The 22,771-nt window shown below is 40.5% G+C and overlaps 1 protein-coding gene across 1 annotated transcript in view; it reads right to left on the bottom strand.

Annotated features, from left to right (window-relative positions):
• cngb1a (cyclic nucleotide gated channel subunit beta 1a) overlaps positions 1-22,771 on the bottom strand; it is a 35,078-nt gene that overhangs the window by 10,457 nt on the left and 1,850 nt on the right. Inside the window, exons 2-24 of the mRNA XM_074666475.1 lie at positions 20,789-20,912; positions 20,575-20,635; positions 20,442-20,505; positions 18,590-18,692; positions 18,480-18,499; positions 18,225-18,239; positions 16,049-16,148; positions 15,808-15,832; positions 15,644-15,728; positions 14,804-14,880; positions 14,651-14,702; positions 12,547-12,576; positions 11,028-11,088; positions 10,887-10,914; positions 7,794-7,933; positions 5,601-5,689; positions 5,356-5,511; positions 5,223-5,264; positions 4,322-4,475; positions 3,938-3,971; positions 2,083-2,233; positions 1,433-1,534; positions 1,211-1,359 (exon numbers count right to left, since the gene is read on the bottom strand). Coding sequence (XP_074522576.1) covers positions 1,211-1,359; positions 1,433-1,534; positions 2,083-2,233; positions 3,938-3,971; positions 4,322-4,475; positions 5,223-5,264; positions 5,356-5,511; positions 5,601-5,689; positions 7,794-7,933; positions 10,887-10,914; positions 11,028-11,088; positions 12,547-12,576; positions 14,651-14,702; positions 14,804-14,880; positions 15,644-15,728; positions 15,808-15,832; positions 16,049-16,148; positions 18,225-18,239; positions 18,480-18,499; positions 18,590-18,692; positions 20,442-20,505; positions 20,575-20,635; positions 20,789-20,911 — 1,861 coding nt within the window. The 5' untranslated portion in view covers position 20,912. The remainder of the gene's footprint in view (positions 1-1,210; positions 1,360-1,432; positions 1,535-2,082; positions 2,234-3,937; positions 3,972-4,321; positions 4,476-5,222; positions 5,265-5,355; positions 5,512-5,600; positions 5,690-7,793; positions 7,934-10,886; positions 10,915-11,027; positions 11,089-12,546; positions 12,577-14,650; positions 14,703-14,803; positions 14,881-15,643; positions 15,729-15,807; positions 15,833-16,048; positions 16,149-18,224; positions 18,240-18,479; positions 18,500-18,589; positions 18,693-20,441; positions 20,506-20,574; positions 20,636-20,788; positions 20,913-22,771) is intronic.

Here is a 22,771-nt window from a genome sequence, read left to right as displayed (position 1 = left end):
ATGAAAATTTAACTCTGGCTTTTAAAGTGATACTCCGGGATGGAAAAAGTTGGGTCCTATCACAAGGTTTAGGGCAGAAATTACCCCTACAGCAGTGTTTTTGAGCAGCAGAAGCCCAGAGCGCTCACACCAAACACCCCCTCCCTGCTCCTCTGCTGGTTTCCTCTGCATTCAGACGGGGCCATATTTTATTTGACCCAAAAACACAAATAAACGGACTCCCACTGAAAAAAATCTGATATCGGTCTGCATTAACGCTTTATTTAGAGAATTTTCAGCACGTTACTTTCACACAAAAACACTGCTAAATAAGGCTCTAGTTCTCATCGTGCAGTAATACGGCACCTCGTAGCCAGCTGTGGCTCTGCAGCGGAGGTAGCGCTGTATTACGACACGATAAGAACTAGAGCCTTATTTAGCGGTGTTTTTGTTTGAAAGTAACGTGCCGAAATTCTCTAAATAAAGCGTGAATGCAGACTGATATCAGATTTTTTCGATGGGAGTCCGTTTATTTGTGTTTTTGGTCAAGTAAAATATGGCCCCATCTGAGTGCAGAGGAAACCGGCTGAGGAGCAGGGAGGGGGTGTTTGGTGCGTGCGCCCTGGGCTTCTGCTGCACAAAAACACTGCTGTAGGGGTAATTTCTGCCCTAAACCTTGTGATAGGACCCAACTTGTTCCATCCCAGAGTATCACTTTAAGCTTTTAACCCATAATAAGAAAGACTGTATTTCTAGAGCAGACGTAAACATATTCACAGCCGTCACAGCTTTAGTGGGGAGGGCTAAAAACAAATCAAAGCCTGTTCGTTCAGTTTTTTGGTCAAATACAGGAGTTTTGGGGGAAACCAGCTTATGTTCTATGGCTCATTACTAAAGAACAAAAATAAAACTTTTATTTTCTAATGAAGGAAGAGCCTCTTTTCTTTCGTTGGTAGTACTATGGGTCTTGAAAGATCAGTCAAAATGCTCTAAAAGGGCTGCCAGCCAATGAGTTAATATGAAACATTGAGCACTTTAACATAGAGGTCTATGGAGATTGATCTGCTCTAAAGTGAGCCTCAAGTGGCCGTTTGAAGAACTACAGATCTTGGTACTTTAAGGATTTTTTCAGTCAAGGACATTTCCTGAAAGATTTTACTTTCTGAAATGAACTCAAAACAGATAAAAACTATTTTATCTATTTATTCGAAGCGTGAACATTTCAACGTACACGCTGACGGACTTTCTCCCTCAGACTCATCTGGGTCCACCAGCCTCTCTCTCTGACGCTCTGTGCGACCTTTAAAGAGCCGAACCAGCTCGTTCAGACGGTCCTGGATCACCACGCTGCCAAGGCTGGCTGCAGACTGAGGACGAGTCCTACAGGACAGAATGGTTAATGAAACAGAAGGAGGTTAAAGACAAAGAGAAACCTGAAGAAGACTTCTCTTACTCTTCATCTGCAGACAGCAGGTCCCCCTGACCAGACCTGGTCTTCTGACCGAGTCTCAGCAGCTCTTCGTCGTCCTCATCTCCAGACAGGTCACCTGCAGGGCTGGAGGCGGAGGAGAAGAAGAACTTGATGGATCTTTTTACCATGCAGGAATATTCAAAACACCTGTATGAACCATAGACTGTAAAAAAAAAATAGATGTCATCTTGCTCGGCTTGAAGCAAGGTCGCTACAAAAACTGCTCCCCCTGGTGGCTGGCTGCAGTATAGGTCAAAAAATCCATCTCTCCAGTCATTCCAGATGGTCAAACTTTAAAAATTAATACACCTCGTAGAAATTTTTCTCACGTCTGATTGTTGTGGTGATTTGAAGATACCATTTGGCTGCATGTATTCAAGTTCTCTTTTTTCTGAAAAGTTATGTCTTCATTAGTTATAAGAGGTTAAAAAACTGAGGTTTTACATCACGTTTAACGATGATTGACAGCTGCCGTTCTTGAGTATTTTTTTCGGGGGCTGTAAAATATGTCGGGAGGTAGAGTCAAGAAGTTATTAGACCCTTGAAAACAGCTTCAAACACGTACAAAGATAAATTGCGGAGCCACGCTGTCCAATTTATATACATTCAATGGTATGACCCTGCCCTGTTACCTGTGAGCTGACAGCGGGACGTCAGGGATGGTCAGAGAGCTTAACTCAGGCTCTGGGGTCGTGATGATTCTGGGGATGTTGAGGTCTTTTTCACGCCTCGCATTCTGGTCCACTTGGTCCACCCTGAGCACCAAACCTGCACCCCGTCTCCCTGGTGGATCAAATCATAGATCATGTTTTCTGACAGCACAGAGAGAAAAAGAAACCAGTAAGGATGCAGCAACTATCAGCGTCCTGTGCGGTCACCTGCAGCGCGGCGAAGCTCGCGGTGAAGCAGTGCAGAGCACATGATGGGAGGGATGATGAGGTGGATGTTGAGGTTTCTTTGGCACTTTAAGGTTTTATCTACACAGACTTCAGGACTCTATGAGGGTTTCTAGGAGGATCTGCAGGAGGAGGGCGGGGTTAAGGCTGCTGAGGCTGCTGAGGATGCTGGGATTTGAAGTTGAGGTTTCTGAGGGAGCTGATGATGCTCATGCAGCGTTCCTGCGCCTGCTTTGAGAGCTGCGTCAGCTGCTGGGTGAGCTGCGAGAGCTCCGGCGGCATGGACAGCTTGGGAGGAGTGAGATGATGGTCGTGCAGAAGCTTCCTGCAGCTCTCCAGACACTCGGCAGCGTGCGGGAACCGAAGCAGAAAGCTCTTTATCGGGGAGCAGCTGTGAGGAACTGGACAGAGAAACCATCAGTCAGAGAGAAGACGAGGAAACAGAAACCAGGACTGGACTGAGCATTTAAAACCAGCTTCATTCAACGCTGGGGAAGTTTTTTTGTGTGTGGATTTGTTAGATTTTGCTCAGTTTATGTTTGTACACACAGTCCACAAAGAAAAGCGAAAAGAAAAATGTCCTTCAAATGAAAAACAAAGAGACTGACTTTTTGGAAAGGGTTCACCGACAGTTTTTTTAAGAGGATTTGTCAGATTTGAATAGATTACGTGTGTTCATACTCTAATAATCTTCTGCCACAGCTCACAAACTCTGAGCCTATCACTTTTTTAAGGAGTCAAATGTTCTGTAGGATAAATTTTAGAGGAAATCTTGAACAGGACATGACATCTGTTGGTTTGTATGAGTTTTTTAAAATCTCACACTACTAAGTTGTCCTCGGACAAGCCCTCCATTGATGTTTCCAGCCATCCCAGTTGTCCATACATCTGGCCAGCTCATCCGTACTTTGCCTTGGTGTTCCCTGAGACAGAATCTTGTCAATAACTTGTCAATGACATCTTGCTGATGTTTAGTACTGCTCCCAACATCCTGGCTCAGCAGAGGGACTTCTGCAAGGTTGGATTCAAGGTCCAGCATTCGCTGCCACACAGGAGAGCAGACTCTACCATTTCGTAGAAGAAACTAAGCTTGATTTGTCTGGGGAGGTTTAATTTCCATACACTGGCCATGCCGTTCAAGCCTCTCCTCATTTCCAGATCTTGCGCCGTTGACCCATGATCCCCAGTATTTGAAGCCCTTAATTTCAGAGCAGCGCCACCTGTTGTTGTGGGAGGTGGATGATCCGGTGGGATGTGATAGGTAACATCCCCAGTTTTCTTGGCATTCATCCAAAGGTCAACTTTAGCCCTGTTTCCACCAAGGGGTACCCTTTTGTTGGGGTGCCAGACATATGGATCTGACCCCAGAAGGTGGAGCTAGAAACACTGTAGTCCGTTGATTGGTCAAAAGAATCGTCACTTCCTTAGCAACAGAGGTAATAAACAACAACACATAACCCTGCCATGTTTAAATCTCCAGTTGACTTCTAACAAAGAGCCACATGCCAATGCCTTGCATTTGATTCATCTGAAAGGTGCTGTTTAAGTAAAGATTGATTAATTAATAGAACACACATCTTACAGCGCTCACCTCCACATCCAGCTTCCTCTGCTGCTGCTTTCTCCTGATGAAAAAACAACGAAACGTTTACTCACACAAGTGTGTCGTCAAGTTTAAACAACCGTGTTTTTCATCTCCAAAATCAAAGATTATTCACTCTTGTTGGTGCCAAAGAACACACACCCAGCTAATTTTAGAAACATCTAGAAACTGTTTCTGGATTAATTAAAACCTGTTGTGTTTATCTCCATGTTAACAAATTTTTGATTTGAACAACAGTCCATTTAGTCCTCCAACCAGCAGGTGGAGTCATGAGCTGCTCTCAGGTTAGAGATACTAGAAACTAAATTGGGAGACAATCCAGAACAGGAATCTCTAATCTTTGCTCTTAAAGGTTGAATCAAACTGTAAAACCTGATCCACGCTAGGCTCTTCTGCAGCTTGTTGTCCTGGATGTCCAGAAGTCTCCTGAGGAGCTGGACTCTCCTGGTCTCTCTTTGCAGCCAGTTCCAAGTTTGTTGGGGATGGAGTCCTGATATCTTCGGCTGGACGGGCTTCCACGATACTCCTGAGAAAGAAACAGTGTCATAAAGGTCAGGATAGAAATCAAACCTGAGGTGTTTTAGCTCATCTTTATCAGTGAAAAATGGGTCGTTCATGAACAATCATCATCCTATTGGTTACAAAATTTCAGTTTTTAGTCTATGACTCCTAAAGACTGAGACACAGAAATATCAGACCAATAACCAGCTAAGTAACCAATTAACATCTGTCATTAAAGATCCCACTGCGATAGGCCCTGGAAGTACAAAATTGTGCATTTATGCTCATGAATAAAGGGAGTTATTGCATTTGAGAAATAAAAACAAAACTTCTTGAAATAGAGATGCTGAAAGTGTCCATAGATTCAGCCAGACCTTAATATTTATTTAAAGAGTCTGCGGCATTTGCAGGGAAAGATGTCAGGATGGAGAGCAAAAGCAGGCGTAGCATCCTCTGTCATAATGTAAAGAAAATGTATCTATCTATCTAAACATTTAAAGGCATTTAACTGCAAAAACCTTATCCAAACTTGACCGAATCTCAGCTAAAGCAGACAATATGTGTGACCCTGAGCTGCAAGAGCCAATCAGCTTTTAGATTTCTCTCCATGGCATGCACAAAGCATTGCTCTGACCTTCATCACAGAGAAAAAGAAGACCAGGACTTGCTTGAAGCTTTGAGTTTGTAATAAAAGCTGCAGTGGCTGTACTAGTTTTACTCCTTCAAAAGCAGACTTTCAGGGAGCTACAGGATCAGAGAAGGATGGACTTACTCTGGATCCTCCTCGTTCTCCACCTCGAGGATGTTTGACAGACTTTGAGAACAAACCACAGCACAGTTACTAAAGGATGCTCTGTGTGTCTGTAAAAAAGCAGCACCCTGCCATGTTCCTCTCTGTGACTTACTGCTCTGGGGAGTCCGGTGGAGTTTCGATGGTGAACTTGGCCAACTGCCCCTCCTCCAGCTGCCTCACTGCCTCCTGCGCTGCTCTTCTGGCCATCTCCTCTGCGATGCGAGCCGCCTCCAGACGCTCCTGCTGCAGCCTGGGCTCCAAAGATGAGCTCAGGTTAATTGATGAATTGTATGTTGGAGGAATTAAAAGTATCATTACAAGGAAGAGAAAGGGTTGAATAAATCACCCATTACTGACCTTCTCTCCTCTTGAGCTAAAACTTCCTCTTTATTCTGCGTCTCGTCGGACCTCACAGGATCACAGTGATTCATCTTCTCATCCTCAACCTGCAAACAAACACACGTGATCACACCAACATTTTTTACAGTACAGGGATTTAAATTAAGCTCAGGAACTTTAATTTTGGTTCTATAATGGGCTTTTAAGAGTGTAATACCTCATACTGACTGACAGGGGGCGAATTGCTGAGATCTTTTTACAAGATACTTACAGGATATAACATGACGAGGTAAGGTATTGATCAACAGTTATGTAGAGCTACAGTTTGAAACGTTGCAGCAAGTGAACATTGTCAGCTTGTATATAGTTTAGTAGTTGTTTTTGGAGCTACTCACAGCCTGGTGCTCTGAGATATGTCTATGATGTGTAATGACACAAAATCCTGGTTAGCTATGTCCTGTCAGTCATCTACCAATCAGAGCTAACGTAACCTCGCTCTTCATTTTATTGATAGACTCTCAAGTTTGAACAGACCACTGCAGAGTAACTGCTGACTGTGGGTTGGAATGAACATTAGCACAAACAGCTTAAACCTGTGTTTTAGCCTTTAGCTTGTATTTAAGCTTGTGTGTTAGCCTTTAGCTTGTTCAGCCTATATTGAAGCTTTGACCTGTGTTTTAGCCTTTAGCTTGTGATTAGGTTGTGTTTAAGCCTGTAGCTTGTATTTTAGCCTTTAGCTTGTGTGTTAGCCTTTAGCTTGTTTAGCCTATATAGTAGCTTTAACCTAGCCTTTAGTTTGTGATTAAGCCCCATTTTTTTACTTTTAGCCCGTGTTTTAGGTTGTGTTGAAGCCTTTAGCCTGTAGTCTACCCTTTAGCTTGTTTTAGCCTACGTTATAGCTTGAACCTGTGTTTTAGTCTTTAGCTTGTGATTTAGCTCATTCTTTAAGCCTTTATCTTGTGCTTTAGGTTGTTTTTTTTAATCTTTAGCTTGTGTTTTAGCCTTTAGCTTGTATTTTAGTCTTAAGCTTTTTTTTAGCCTATATTGTAGCTTTAACCTGTGTTTTACCCTTTTAGCCTGTGATTGAGCTCATTCTTTTAACTTTAAGCTTTTAGCCTTTAGCTTGTGTTTTGGCCTTTAGCTTGCGTCTGAGCTTGTCTTCTAACTTTTAACCTGTTTTAACCTTTACCCTTCAGCTCGTTTTACCCTTTTTTGTAGCTTTAACCTGTGTTTTAGCTTTTTGGTATTGTTTTAGCCTTTGGCCCCTATTTTAGCTTGTGCTTTAGCCTTTAATTTATGTTTGAGCCTTTTATACTTGTTTTAGATTTTACCTTTGTTTTAGCCTTTAATTCAAGTTTTAACTTGTGTTTTAACATTTAACCCAAGTTTAAACCTTTAGCTTGGGTTTTAGCCTTTAGCCTGTGTTTTAGCCTTTGGCTTGTGCTGTATCACTCTCCTGATTAGCTTTCTTCTGCTCTTCTGACCTTTTTCTGTCTGATATTAGGCCCCTGTGTCCACTTTCACTACAAAATTAATCATAGAAACCATTTCCAGCAGAGAAAAACACGGATCCCTCTTCTCACTGATAAACTTCATCAGCAGACGTGGCTTGGGAAGCAAGTTAATGAGTCAGAGTGTTTGGAGCAGGGGAAGGAATAAGATCAGCATGAAAAAACAGACTAAACTCCCCCGGAATCAGGAACTTTTTGGGGAACTAGGTGCTTTTTAAAAAGCAGCAACTCGTGTGCCCCAAACATGCATCAGCCAGTACTTTTCTAAAGTGACCAGGGGGAAAAGAGATGGTGGTGACAGAGCACTGGCTCGGGGTGAGCTCACTGTGTAATGTTAATGCACAGTGAGATAAGACGTCCTGCACACGTGTACCCTGTCCACTGTTAGCAGAATCCTGAGTGTCCTGAAGTGACTCTTGAGAAGTGGGTTAGCAGATTTGAAGATTGGAGCGAGGAGCAGCAGCAGATTTCCAGGCCCTTAAAGAGGCAGGCTCTGGAGGTATTAAAAGGTTAATGGCAGGAGTAATTGGATAAGGTAGACATGAAACAAGGTCTTGGCTGCAGCTGTTGTGATCTCTAACATATCTGCTGCTGCTCTTCAAGATCCAAAGGAGCAACTGAGTGTCACAGGGAGAAATATCAACATACCTACGATGGACGTGAGATCTAGTTGTTGGTGCATTGGTTGATCCTGACTCACCTCTTTAAGAATCGTTTGCAGATTTTCTTGCAGCTTTGGCTCCTCCTTAGTCTCCTCTTTCTCCTGCAGCTGCTGCTTGGCATCTTTATCCTGCTCCACATCCTCCAGGACCAGATCTGCTTTATCCTGCACAATGCTGACTAAATACCACACGGAACGCAAAGACAGGGCTGAGAATACCTGAGTAACTCTAAATGAAAGGATTCTGCTTTTATCTTAAGTTGGAAATATGATAAAAGAAGTGGCGTAACATGGATAAAACACAAAGATCTCCTCTGTTAAAAGTGTTGATGAAGAGAAAATGAATCATAGTCAGTTTTTCAGTTTCAAGGCCTGATTCATGAAATAATTGAATATGAATATAAAAAATGGAGTTCTGCTAGGGTCCATACTAGGCGCTATTCTTTTTGTGGCTTACACTATTCATTTATGTAAAAGCACCACAGAGGTAAAGTTCCATTTGAATGCAGATGACACTATCCTTAAAGCTTCAGGCTCTTCTCTTTAGTGCAGTTAACCATGTGCAAGCAGCTTTTAACGCAGTCCAAAGACATCTTTGTAAACAGAGGCTGGGTCTAAATGCTGATAAAACTACAGGAAGGAACCTCTGGAGGTCTAAGAGGAAAGTGTAGGTTAAATGTCAAATTTTTAATCTTTTAAAGATGCTATGAGGAAGATCTGTTTTGATTGCCGCCCTCGCCACCTTGTGGCCCGGAGTCTCCGCACACTGCTGTAAAATACTTTTAGTGAGGCATGTGTTTTTTTTTTAAATTAAATGTAGACCGTATTGAAACAAATTTTCTTTGTTCAAGACAATTTTTTACTGGATACAATGCACCGATGTAAGGGATTTATCAGTACAGCTGCGTACAGGCTAATTCAAAGTGTGGATTATGATCAGACATTTATCTAAAAGGGAGAATTTTTCAAGATCACTTTCAAACTCCTCCCAGCCCCTTTGACTGAGGGGATTGAAAGGGTCTATAATTTTAAATACTTGGGTTTTCTCCTGGATGCAAACCTTTGTTTTAGCCACCACATCCAGAGCCAAACAAAAAAAACCTGGGGGTGAAGTTGGGTTTCTTTTACAGAAACAAAGGTTGTTTTTAATTTGTTGCTTCACTACTATTCCTTATACCAGGGGTCCGCAACCTTTACTTTCATAAAAGCCATTTTGCCCCAGCTCACCTGGATGAAAAACTTTTGAGAGCCTCAAAACATACTTCATCTTCACAATAAAGACAAAAAAAAGCATAAAATTCTAAACAAAGTAAAAATCTAGTGAATAATTGTCTAAACAAGATTTGGAAAATTTCTTTAAAAAATGAAATAAAAGATTTGCAAAAAAAAAAAAAACTTTGCTGAATCTAAATTATGCAATTTCAAAATTTTGCTTAATTTTCAAAATGAATTGAAAAAAAAAGTTGCAAAAGAAGTTGAAAATGTGATTTAAATAAAACTTTCAAAAAATTTGCAAACCCCTCCCCCCTTTTTTAAATTTGAAAAAATGTAAAAAATTGAAATAAAAAAATTCTCAAAATTTCAAAAAAGAAAAAAAAACACAAAACAGGTAAAAGATTTTTTGCAAGAGGTTATACATATAAAGTACAACAAAATGTTACTGTAATTATTTTTAATGTCTGTGTCATTCATTTATACCCTCTTTAAGATATACTACAAAAAAATTTCTAATAATAATATTTTATAGAAGCTACAAGGAGCTACTGCAAAGGAGTCAAAGAGCCACATGAGGCACCAGAGCCGCAGGTTGCAGACCCCTGCTCTATACCCATGCTACATCAGCCATTCTGAAACTGTTGGACTCAGTTTCCCATGCTGCACTGGGCTTTGTTTCAGGTTTAGGATTTTGCACACATCACTGTGTCTTTTATTACAAAATATGTCTGTCTTACCTCCATAAAAGAAGAATGAAGCATTGGTGTACCTTCCTTTATTAAGGGATATTAAATGATCAGCCGTCTTATTTATAATCTTTAATGACTCCTGTCCAACAGTTTGATTCTGTTTTTGTTCCTTCAACTTAGTCAGAGCTCCAAGGGCATCTAAAACTGGACAGACATGTTAATTTGATTTATTCTAAAACCAGGATTAAGGATTGTCTGATGAGCCTTATCTTACAGCTGAACGTTACTAGTTGATAAATTGATGTATTGTTGATTTATTGTTGTCTGATGTTTCTGTCTTTGTTAAACTGTTTTTGACCAGGACTCCCTTGTGAAAGAGATCTTGCATCTCAACAGAAATATTCCTGGTAAAATGGATTAAAAAAGGTTAAATAAGAAAAAGTTTGTATATTAAATTCTTTGGTGGAATTGGTCATCACAACAAATAAGTCTATCAAAGCACTCACATCTTTATAAATAAATCTCTTTATTGTTCATCAACAAACAGAAGTAAAACCTGTGCTGCACATTTTTTGCTTTCTTTGCAAAACTAACGTCACTTTCAGTGTTTTAATAAAAGTCAAGCTGTGAGCTCTGCAACTAAAAGCTTAAGAATCAGAAATGATCTCAGAGTAATCTCTTTAATCTGAGTTTAGATCATAGATTCATGGACTTTTGTCATTTTCTAACCTGAAGCATCGTCATAGGTCAAACCTCTCTGGTGTAAACATGTTCGTATATGTAAACAAACATCTCACATTGAAATAAACCTGTGTTAATCTTTACTTTGAGTTGGATTAGTAAAGGAAATGCTTAGAGTGCATTCTGGCTTTAATGCACAGCAGCTTTGTGGAGATTTTAGAGCAGTTGAAGCATCATAAACTGCTCTTCCTGTCCCTCTCTCTGTCCCTCTTTAAGTCCTCAGGTGTTTTAGATTTACAGCAGCTCTCTGTGTCAGTGTGAGCGACTCTGTCCAGCTCCTCCTTCTCCTTTTGTTTAAAGGGGCTCGTGGCCTTTCCCCCCTGAAACAGAAGGAGAAGGGGAGCTGGGTTAGAGTCGGCCTCATCACTGACACCTGCTGATAAACACAGTTCATCCATGTATCCATCAAACTGTGAAGAGTTTCCCTCTCAAGCAGCTGCTCTAAATGTGATATGTGCTGATGCACGCTGTGGGAGGTCGTACTCACTTTTCTGCACCTCGTCTTTGGCTTTTTCCTTCACCTCCTCTTTAACTGTGTCCTGGAAGAGAGGAGGAGGATGTTTAGAGATGCTCTGCTGTCTTTACTCACATCAGCCTGATGCTGAGAGATTAAGGTGTTGTGGCTCACCTGTCTCTGTACAGGCTGAGGCAATATGCGACCAATCCCGCTTGCGATCCACTCCATCATCCTGTTAAAAAACACAGAGGAGTTAGTCCAAACCCTCAGTCTTAACCATAACATGCCTTTAATTATTGAAAGTTCATTTGTTGAATTGATTTTTTTTTTTTTACTGTGAAACTGCAAAAATTGAAATCACAACAAGTGTTTGTCTTTTTTATTTTAGCAATAACTGTCTTAATAGACTCAATATGAGCCACATCCACCTGAAAAGTCAAGAAAAATGTCTGATTTTGAGATGTTAAAGACAAAAATGGTGCCTTAATCCACTGACAAGTGTATAAAAATTGCCTAATGGGCTGCGCTTTGTGTCTACTACATCTCTGGTTGTCAAAGATGTCTGAAAAGAAGTTGTTTAAAGTAATGCTGGCTGAATTAAACCAGAGTAATAAATGTTATCATTAGGGCTGTCATTTTAATGCGTTGATTTGATTAATTAATTACACCGCAAATTAACGCGTTTTAAAAATTAACGCAGATTAATCTGGATCCCAAACCCGCGGGGCGTTCAAAGACGCACTTAGTTTCAAATGTTTGGCATTTACAAACCATTTGTCCCACTTGGAAAAAGTGGTGTTCTCGTCAGATTGTCAAATTTCCGACGGTCCCTGAATGTATCACAATTGACGTCAGCAACATGCTTTGAACCGGGGGGAAGAGAGAGCGCTTTAAAGGGGACTGCACATCTGGTTTATTCACATGTCCTTTTTGAAATTCTGCAGAAAATCAACCGTTTGCTCTAGCTCAATTCTGTAAAAAACAGATAATTCTACACTCTTTACTGCATTAAACAAGCCCTGAATGATCGATAAATGCCTTGTATTTAAATCTAAAGAATTCTTTGAAAATTTCCTTCCATCTTCCTGGTGTCATGTTTCAGCTTGGGGCTGCTCTGCACCAATTAGCAACAGTTTGTGTGTTCAGAGCATGTAAAACTGAAAATACTTCACTTTTCTTTGATCCAAGACTTGAATTAAGTGTTTTGTACATAGTTCCTCACAGTTTCTAGCCTTTAGCCCTGGTTCTCCAGACCTCATAGAAGTATAGAAGTTCATATTGCAGTGAAAATTGAGTCCACATCGAGTAAAAATGTGAACAGAAGCAAAAAACATCCTAAAAATCAAATCAGGGTATCTTAGGTGCAGGACTGTGTAGATTTTGTAAAGATAGAACCATAAAACTTTTTTCATGTGTTCCATATGCCTCATTTTTAGGTACCTCAGGGTACTTAAAAATGTGTTGTATATATTCCCACCTTATTTTTAAATGTTCTTTTTTAATGTCTTTTAATGTAATTTTAATGTTCTGGAATTCAAATTCTTTATTTTGGGACCTTAAGCAGATATGAGATTAAAATGCGATTAATTAGATTAATTAATTACAAATCCTATTATTAATTAGATTAATTTTTTTAATTGCCTGACAGCACTAGTTATAATGTTTCACAGAATATTAAGTGTTGTCTTACTTTGGCTGCTGCTCTGCTGCTTTGGAGGACCTGCAGGGAAAGGAAACAGAACGTGACTGCAGGTAATGAACCCTCAGGGATTTAAACCCTCAACCAAAAGTGTGAATGAAGTTTGGGCTATTCCACCAAATCGGAGCCATTTGCTCATTGTAGAAATTCCGCATTTTTTCAAACTCTAAATCTGATAATACACATCTCAGCCAACAGCTTTGGATTTTTTTACTATGTCCTTTAATCAAAGATGGTTTTATTTTTCTCGGTCCTGTTCCAAAACTCATGTGACGTCTAAAAACATGTTTTTGGCGACTCATTTGTACAGCACTTTGTGGGAGCTTGGTTCTCAGTAAGTTTTATATTGACTTTGTGAAACTGATTTTAAATCTCATCATTTAAAGATGCTGTGAGGATCTGTTTTAATTTGACAGCAGCGGCACTTTTTGTCCCAGTCTCACACACACTATGGTGAAGATGTGACTCTTAACAAGACGCGTGTTTGTTTTGGTGATGGACAAAGATCAGATCTTCTTTTAAACTCTAATTTTCTTTGTAAATGAAAACTTTTACTCACTGCCTGCAGAGGATCTGAATAATGATACATCCTGTGAAGAAATGGGACTTGTGGATTATTCCATATTTTTTCAGAGGGGGTGATGTGTGAGGGTAACAATTTAATTTATTTTTTTAAGTACAGTTGGGATAGACAGTAACAAAAACGTGCAATAAATATTACATTTCTGAAAGATTTGAATTATGTGGTCAAGTCTAATATTAGGGAGCGGCAACAGGCAAGACATGATATTATTCCACCTACAAAGTATTCTAAATAAATCTTCAAATTGTTTTTATTGAATATGTAATCAGATCAATATACAGAATATTTTGCATCATACAAAAATGTATTACACAATTAATTTTATCATGTATTAATACGTTTTGTTACCTGGGGATACAAGTGGCACAGATTTGGTGGAATGGCCAGAGGTGTCAAGTAACGGAGTAAAAATTCTTTGTTACGTTACATAAGTCAAAATTTTGGGTATCTAAACCATACCTGAGCAATTTTTTACTCAAGTAGGTAATCATTTACTTTTTACTTCCACTCCTTACATTTTCAGGCAAATGTCCTTTTAGCTTGTTTTAGCCTTTAGCTTATGTCTTAGCTCATGTTTTAGCTTTTAGGTTATGTTTTTACCTTTAGCCCCTATTTTAGCTTGTGCTTTAGCCTTTAATCAATGTTTGAGCCTTTTATACTTGTTTAAGCTTTTGGCCTGTGTTTTAGCCTTAAACTCGTGTTTAAGCTTATGTTTTAACATTTAACCCAAGTGTAAGCCTTTAGCTTGTGTTTTAGCCTTTAGCTCGTGGTCTTTTCACTCTCTTTTTTAGCTCTTCTGTCCTTTTTCTATCGGATTTTAGGCTCCCGTGTCCACCATCACTACAAAATTAATCACAGAAACTATTTTCAGCAGAGAAAGACACAGATCTCTCTTCTCACGGCTAAACTTCATCAGCAGGCATGGTTTAGGAAGCAAGTTGATGAGTCAGTGTGTTGGGAGCAAGGGTAAATATCTGTACTTTCTACTCCACACATTTTAGAAATGGCCTTTCTACTCCTGTTTCATTCCAGCTTGTCATCGCTCAAAAGGGACACACACCACAAAAGTAAAAACCTATCCTAAAATCACGCCGTCCAGAAAAAGTTACTTTGATTGTGGATGTATGAGATGTATACACGTAATGCCACACCCTGTTGGTTAAAACCCAATCCATAACACCTGCACATGACAAAAATCACGCCACACTTGAGCGAGGACATAACAGGCGAATGGAGCATAGCATGAAGATGTTCGTGGTAGAGACTCAGGTCCCCTGTGGCTCAGCCTAAGCTTTTGACCTTAATGGTATTTCCCCCGCTTTAAGGTAATTTTACTTTTATACTTTAGTAGTTTTGAAACCAGTAGTTTTACATTTTTATATAAGTAAAAGGCTTGAGCTGATTCTACAAAAGTCCTTCTAAACCCTAATATCTACACTTCTACCCGAGTAATGAATGTGAATACTTTTGACACCTCTGGGTACACCCCATCCATTGTTATAAAAGACTTACTTCTCAGAGTCAGCTGCCGGTTTAGAAGCTGCAGAAGGTTCTGGAGCCTTTGCTGGATAAAGAAAGTAGAGTTTAGTGATATTAAAACTTTTAAAATTGAACATATATCAGTCAAAGTTATGGTTTTTAAGTTGAAGAGATGATTTCTGGTACCGTCTGTGTCTGAGCGGACAGGAAACTCCGGCTGAGGGACCACCTTCTCTATCCCCTGTTTGATCCAGTCTATCATACTGTGAAGCACACACACACACACACACACACACACACACACACACACACACACACACACACACACACACACACACACACAAAATGTTGTTCCAAATCACCTTATATTTTTTTGTACAGCCTTTTCTAAATGTTCCCATCAAGTTTTAATCCTCAAAAAAAAAACTGCTAGTGTCAAATTGCCATCTGGGATTTCCAAATAACCTGAAAGATGCTCAAAATGGCCCAAGGTCTTCACCAGATGTGCTGAAATGATGAGGTCATCACATAAACACCTCCTAAGTGGTTCATGACATGTGGGGCCTCAAACACCAAGGTCTGCAGTCTGCAGCAAGCTAGCCAATCAAAGCGAAGGGGGTTTATGGAGCAGGGGGTCTTAAAGAGATAGCGACTAAAACGTTTTTCAGACAAAGGCTGAAATAAGGGTTTATAAAACACCAGGGACAAAAAATGGGGATTTTTCTGCGCTGTAAGTCCTGTTAATATACGACAGGGGCTTCAGAGGGACAATTTAAGGACTAAGAAAAACACAGTACCCCAGCTTTAATTAAAGAAAGTTGGGGCTGTCCTCCCATAGATCTAAAAGTGCTGTCCTCTCTGATGACTGAGAGTCCAGTGGTGTCACAAAATGCTTTCCTTAGCTAGAAGAAGGATTTTGTGTTAATTTATAAGCAGGGACTATGACTTTGTCCTCCTTAGATTGGTGCCTAACTGATGTAGTCTTTATCATTGCTATTTGATGTTGTGCTTCACACACTCTCCTACCTGGGTGGGTAAGGTTTGATCTCAGGTTTATCCTCTTGTTCTGCCTCCTTCATGGTGGCTTGAGGCGGCTTTACAGGTTCTGCAGCTGAGAGAAACCAGAGAGTTGTTCAGGCTCAGGTCTGAGTCTGTGCTGAGTCTGTGTGAGGGTTCAGATCTGCTCTTACCTGGGGCAGCTGCTGCTGGTTGCACCTGAGGAGAAACAGAGAACAGAGGAGGTCACTCCACCAGCAGGTAACTTGTTCATAACACAAAAATAGATTAAAAAAAAGGTATATTTCAGGTAACAGTGCCTAAGATCTTTCTCGTCTTTGATCAAGCCATTGTTTAATCACATGATCTGTACTTCCTGAATTTACTGACATTATTCTGGACTTTTAGAAAAGTTTGGTCCAGCTGTCATTTTACCTCAGGCTTCTGCTCGGCTGGTGGTGCCTCTTTGGTCTTCAGCTCGGGCTGAGGAACAACTTTCTCCAAACCCTGAGCGATCCAAGCGATCATCCCTTTCCTGAGGAGAGAAACACACACACACAGATTATTTATCTTCCTCCAGAGAAGCTGCTGAACGTGTGAGAGCGCTGAGCAAGGCAAACTGTGAGCTGCTGCCATATGGTGCACAAGCAGAACAAACAGCAGCAGGAAGCTTAACGAACCTCTGAGGCTTCTTTAGGATGGTTGTAATGAGGAGCATGTGCTGGGGAGCAGCTGAATGTGAACACGCATAGAGCACCAGGAATCTTAAAGAGGGGGTATTGTGCTTTTTTTTTTTTTATTCCCTGTAGTATCTTTTCATGAGTTACAGCTCAAAATATCCATAATTTTCTCTCTTTGTCTAAGAAAACTCTTATTTCAGCCTCTGACTGAAATACTTCATTTTAGCTGTCTCTTTAAGGCTCCCCACTCTGCTAACCCCCTTCACTCTGATTGGCCAGCCCTCTGGAGGCAGACCTTGGTGTTTAAGGCCCGCCCAAACTTGTTATGAACCAGTTAGAAGATCCTTATGTCATGACCTCATCATTTCAGCATGTCTGGTGGGAATCTGGTGCTATTTTTGGAGCGGAGTGTTTTGATCAGTTTACAGTCAGATTCAGGGATTTCTACAAAACGGGAACATGTTAAGGTTTGAGAATCTGCACATTTAGTCTGAAAATCCGGCATTGCTACTTGAAATCCATGTCAAAATTTTGGGAAATACCCCCTCTTTAAAATTTTGAAACAATGAGAAATGACTGGTTCAAGCAGCTCACTATTTGACATCCCATGCTTGGGTTCCTGGTTACACAGCAGCTTTCTTTGTGTACATCTTCATAATTTACTGTTCCTCATTATTTATCTCTTATTCTGAAATCATTTGGTTACTCTTTAGCAACCTGGGCCTGTATGCAAGTTCAGTCATTAAACAAATTGGACAATTAATCCTAACATTCTGTTATGGAACGACCGGTTTGGCTGCAGCGTTAGCCACATCCACGACTCCAATTAATCAGCCAGGTTACTACTAACACCATGAAAGCAACGTAAGTGCGTATTACGTCATAATTAAGGAGAACCTCCTGGAAAACCACATCAAACAAAGTCGCAACACTGCGCATGTCTTCCACTTACAAACAGTAATAAACCTAGCAAGCAGTAACAGCGTGACTCAGAGAAGATCAAGAAAAGGAAATGTAGATTTTATTACAAGAATAAACAAACAGCTGTTACCAGTATGTCAATCAGGTAAACGAAGAGAAAGAGAAAGTTTAGCGATCCATTAATAACTCTTAATTAATTACGCAGTTTATGAACTCCGATATTTCACCACACTCATGTTGAAGGACCCAGACCCATTAAATCAAAAAGCGAATCAAACATCAGACAGCTGTGAGCCTCGCCGGTTTGAGACCTCGATTGTCCCCCCTATCTCATCTGTTCATTGAATGAATGTGTCTCCTAAATCTAAATTCACTGTTTGGTTACACATCGCCATCTTTCCAAAGGATTGTCCTCTGTCTTTGCATATTTCGTCTCAAACTGTGTAGCTGTAATCCTGACGTGGGTGCCTGTAATGGTGGGTATACTTCCATTAAATCTAACGCTCTTTTAAACCGTTAACCTTGCTTATGCATACCGCTAATCAATTTTTTTTCACCTTTAGTACAAAACGGTCTATTTCCCCGCTAATGGCTTATCATGCATACGGGCCCTGGGCCATAAATTGTCTAACTTTTTAGCATCCTATGGTTTCACGTTGATTATTTCTTTAAAGCTCTCAGTATTAGGCCATCTGCATGTTGCTTGACTCAAAACATTCTTATACTTGGAAATCTTGGAGCTGTTTAGCTCAAGCAGCTCCAAATTTGGCACCCCAGATATCCATCGGGCCATAAAGCAGATCACTATTGGGCATCACGCCTTTTGATTGGTTCATAAAGGAGCTGACAGCAACTCTGATTTCTTTTGAGAAATCCAGCGTTTCTGTTTGGTTTGAGAAGCAGGTTGCTATTTTGCATCCCAAGTGTTTGTAGTTTATTCGAATAGCTCACTATCTGGTGCCTAAAATGCAGATTGCTACGAGACGTGCAGTGTTTTACTTCATACTCACTGGCTCTCAGGGTTACTGTGGCTCACAGAGAAGAAAAAACACAAAGGACACGTCAAAACACTGGTTTCACTTCAACACGTCTACGTCAAACAGAAAGATCACAGTGACTCTTCAACCAGGAGCCTTTATTGTGATTCATTATACTTTCTATGGCTTCTCAGGAATAAATAAAGGTGTTGATGTTTTGTATTAAGTCTTTCCTGGCTGAAGAGGTTAACTCGTTCTTAAGCACAAACACACAAACATAACGTTTACCTGGTTGTTGTGTTTTCCTCCTGTGAATAGGAAAAAAGAATGGATAAAATCATGAGTATATCAGTTAACAGGACCCAGAACTCAACTGTAATAAAACCTAAAGTCTTTACTTTGATGGTTGAGTTGGTTCGTTTTAACTTCGGAGAGACGGTGGGCTGAGGGAGAGCGCTGCTTAACCATCCTAACACACCAGGAGCTGAGCTGGGGACAGGAAACATGAAGTTTAAAGCTTTCAAACCAAATCATTTCTAAAGTGCAAACAGTTTACACAGAGCAGAACAGCGACAGCGAATAGCTTATCCTGCAGTTCCTCTGGTGTCCACCAGAGGCTGTCTGCAAGATCAGCAGAAACCACTTTAGCCCTGTTTCATCCAAGCAGTGCAGTTGGATTGGTAAAGCCTGGTACTGTTAGTGTTCCCACAGCCAATGGTGCCCCCTTGTGGTAGGTGGCGTGTGAGCCAGAGGCCAATAGCTGCATCAGTTACATATTAGCCTGATGCCATAGTGGCTCAACTCAGCGAAGAAGAAAAACTTGATTAACTAAACAAACAGCAACAAAGGGAAACATCCAGCAGTTAGTCTTCTTTGTGATGGCATGTGGCTCTTTGTTGCAAAGCACAATCAAGCTTTGTTTCAGAGAAGGCATGGAAGGCGACCATCCAAAGGACTGTGTTGTAGCTCCACCTTCCGGGATTAAATCAGTCTAGTCTGGCACCCCAATCGAAGTGTCCCAAAAAGAGGGGTAGATTGTCTCCCAGTTTGTCTCCCCCACAATCAGCAGAAACTCCATGTATGCCAAATGTATGCCATAGCAAACTGAAGCAATTGGTGGAAACAGGGCTTTCAACACACCCATCCAGAAAGCCGATCGTTGCAACGGAAACAAACTAGGCCTACGTTACACAGTCTTCAGTTACCACTTCACGTGTGTCACATGGTCTTTCTAAGTTTATCACTGCAAAAATAATTCAAATGGTGATGCAAACAAATTTTGGCACAGAAACTCACTAAGGGCCACTCTTTTGAAAAATTACATTAGACACTCAAAAATTTCTGCCGTTGCTGCCATTTCTATGGAATGCCCATCATTTCAATAGTTCAAATGGCGATTCAAGCATGACATTGAGCACGAAGTATCTGTAACGTAGACCCTTTTGGAAATAGGTGGATGCTATGCAAAATTTAAAGATGGATACCATTTCTACTGAATATTCATTAACACATCTGGAAATTTATCACTCCTTTGGAAAAAGGCAACAGCCAATGAGAAATTAAAGATAGCAATTTTTCAAGAAGGATGCCATTTCGGACTATGCCTGGGTGTCCAACATCTTTTTTCCGAAAGACTGGCCTTTAGGGAATACCTGTGCCGAATTTCATGTTTGCATCACCATTTGAACTATTAAAATAATGTAGGGGTGCACCTATCACAATTTTCTAGTTGATCACCGATCTTTAAAAAGCCTGACCGATTTGGGCCAATATTGATTTGAATTCCTTATTTTTCGTAACTGACAGCATATACCTTCGATGTTCTCATCTTATTTTGTTGAAAATCATTGAACAATACCTGTGAAACAATAAAATCTTTATGTTTCAACTTAAACAACCAATAAAGTGTCCTGAGTTTTAGGTCTCAGAGCAAAAAGCAACAATGGCTGGCTGTCAGACCTTCCTGGAGGCAAGATCATTTTCGTGTGTAAGGATGGGCCGATCACCAACCCCCCAAAATTATGGAAATCGGCACCGATCGATAGGCCAGCCGATCGTGCGTGTCTAGAAATATTACGCATTCGATTGAAGAAAGCGGCCATCTTGAAAAAAAGGTTCCTTCTTCAATTTTAAAGCGTTTCATGTCATTTTTCATGCTTGCGTCACCATTTGATGAAATATGAAATTATCTGCTGCGCTATACTCCCACCCACAGGATTTGTATGCACGACATCTTTGTGTTTAACTCACCTACTTCCCTCTGCTGGCTGAGCTTCCTCTTTTGATTTGTCTGCGGCTCCTTTTGCTGTGGAAACTAAAAGAAGGAATATCAGGTAAAAAAGTTTTTGTCAACTTTGAAAGTGAGCCAAGCTGCTGTGTGTACCATTCACTGTGTGGAAGATCTTACTTTCAGTAGTGCACTCGTCTTGAAAAGTCACTTTTTTCTGTCAAAAACACAAACAGGAAATCAAACAAAGTAAGAGCTAAAAACTCAAACAGACAATGTTTTGATACAAGAAAAGTCACCAAAATATGAGTTAAGAGACCTAAAGTGTGGCAAAATATCAAAAGCCAACTCAATGAATGTATTAGCTTACAGGAGCAGGAGCAGTAGTCGTAGTAGTTGTGGTAGCAGCGGGTTTTCCCTCTTTTTGTACTTCTATTTTTGTTGGCGGCGGCTCAGGAAGCTGGGGACCGACTTTAGCCACCCAGCTCAACATCCTGAGAGAGAAAAACACAGAAACAGAGACGTTACTGCTGAAAGAACTCAAAGAAATGATCAAATCAGCAGGAAAGGTTAGACAAACATTTAACTCTCTGACATATTTCCTGTTAAGGAATAAACAAAGAGCGGAGATAGCAACCTTCAGAGAACTTCAAGGCCCAACATTTAAATTTACACACCTTTAACCAAGCTCTCCTCACCTCTTTCATGAATGAATAAAATATTCCAACACTTTACATCCAAAATGAAAGTGAAATGTTGCGTTTGAAAAACAACGGATGTTTATCCCTGTTTGTGTGTGCTCGGTCTCCAGCTGACCTGTTTCTCTCTGTACTGTGCTTAATGGTCTTTAGCTCAGGTGTGGCTGAGCGTCAGCCTCAATTACACTCGACGAGTCATGACCCTAATCCTCTGCAGGCGGTCTGTGGCAGGACGCCTGCACTCCTGGACGTCCGTACATCCTTCATACTGGTATCCAGCTGGTTCCTTTCACTTTCCAGTAAGCCTTTTAACCCTACGCTACACTCCAGTTCATGTGTGGCCAGTTTTTTGTTGGTAACCAGTAATTACAAACCAGTGTTCTATGAAAGGCCTCTTCATCTGTCCAAACCAGTCACTCATGAGACCATCTTGGGGATTAAAAATGACTTTGAATTAGTGCATTGGAAAGTTATCGAGTCAATCAGCTAGTCAAACATTTGGATCAAGAAGTAAACTGTCAAAGCAGGAAAGCAGGCCTGCTATCCAGTGACTTCAGCCCTTATGGAGCTGTTTGCTGATTAAAAACAGAAGAAGGTGAAAGGGTTAAAGCTGGGTTCAAGTAAAACTGGTTTAGATTCTCTGAAATATGGAACCAGAGAAAACTAGCATAACATAAGTTAACAGTAACTCTGCACAGAGCATGAGGCACACAGCAGAACAGGCAGTAACTAACCAGTTAATCATCGCACGGTTACGGATAACTATTCCATTAACTGGCACTTAGTTCGTGATGACTATGCAGTTAGTCTTAAAATAGTTGCTGATGTCAAATAAATTAATCTTGGAATAGTTCCCAATGACTATTTGATTAATCGATTAATCCTGGAATAGTTCCCAATGACTATTTGATTAATCGATTAATCCTGGAAAAGTCCTCGATGACTCTCAAATCATAAAAATGCTTAAAATTCTCATTCCCACTTACGATCAGCTGTTGGATTAAGATAGTACTGATGAACATCTGAAGCGTTTTTACTCTGTAGTCGCCATCGGGGACTATAAGACTATTACTTGAATAATCATTGGGATGATTAATCGATTAGTTCCTGCTCCTTCTGCTTGGAGCCTTGCTATCTGTGAAGAGTTATTGTTTACTTATGCTTTGCTGGTTTAACCTCTCAAAGTTTGCACGTGACCTTAATTTTGTTTATTATGTTGAAGAACTTCTTCTACTGTTTTTTTGGGGGGTACTGAATCTCACAGAATTCAAACCAGGTATCACTATAGACTGTATAAAACATGGACGTAGTCTCCCTGACGTCACCCGTCTGTTACTGAAACAGAAAATAAAGCACATCGGCTATCGCTGCCATATTGGTAGTGGCAGGGGCTTCGCGTACAGCTATAGGGCGACTGACGGTCACGAGATCCTAGGCTGTACCTCTGATTGGCCAATCGTAATCTTAATATCCTCTGAACCACCGAGTTAGAAATAATTTCACCCCCCGTACAGTGCGTGCCGACAGTAAAATAGTGATTCAGATAGGAGATGTTTTTTGAACCAGGCTGTAAATAGATTAATTTCTGCTTTGACAACAGCTTTTTTGGCTTCTGGAGTGGCTACAGTCACAGGTTAGCAGCTGTACAGCCAGAA

The sequence above is a fragment of the Halichoeres trimaculatus genome, unplaced genomic scaffold (genome assembly GCF_033239565.1).
Source record: "Halichoeres trimaculatus isolate MK-OKI-2021-1 unplaced genomic scaffold, fHalTri1.1 fHalTri1_scaffold_3, whole genome shotgun sequence".
NCBI lineage: Eukaryota > Metazoa > Chordata > Actinopteri > Labriformes > Labridae > Halichoeres > Halichoeres trimaculatus.
Note: the sequence above shows the minus strand (reverse complement) of the source record. Positions and strands in the feature narration are given on the sequence as shown.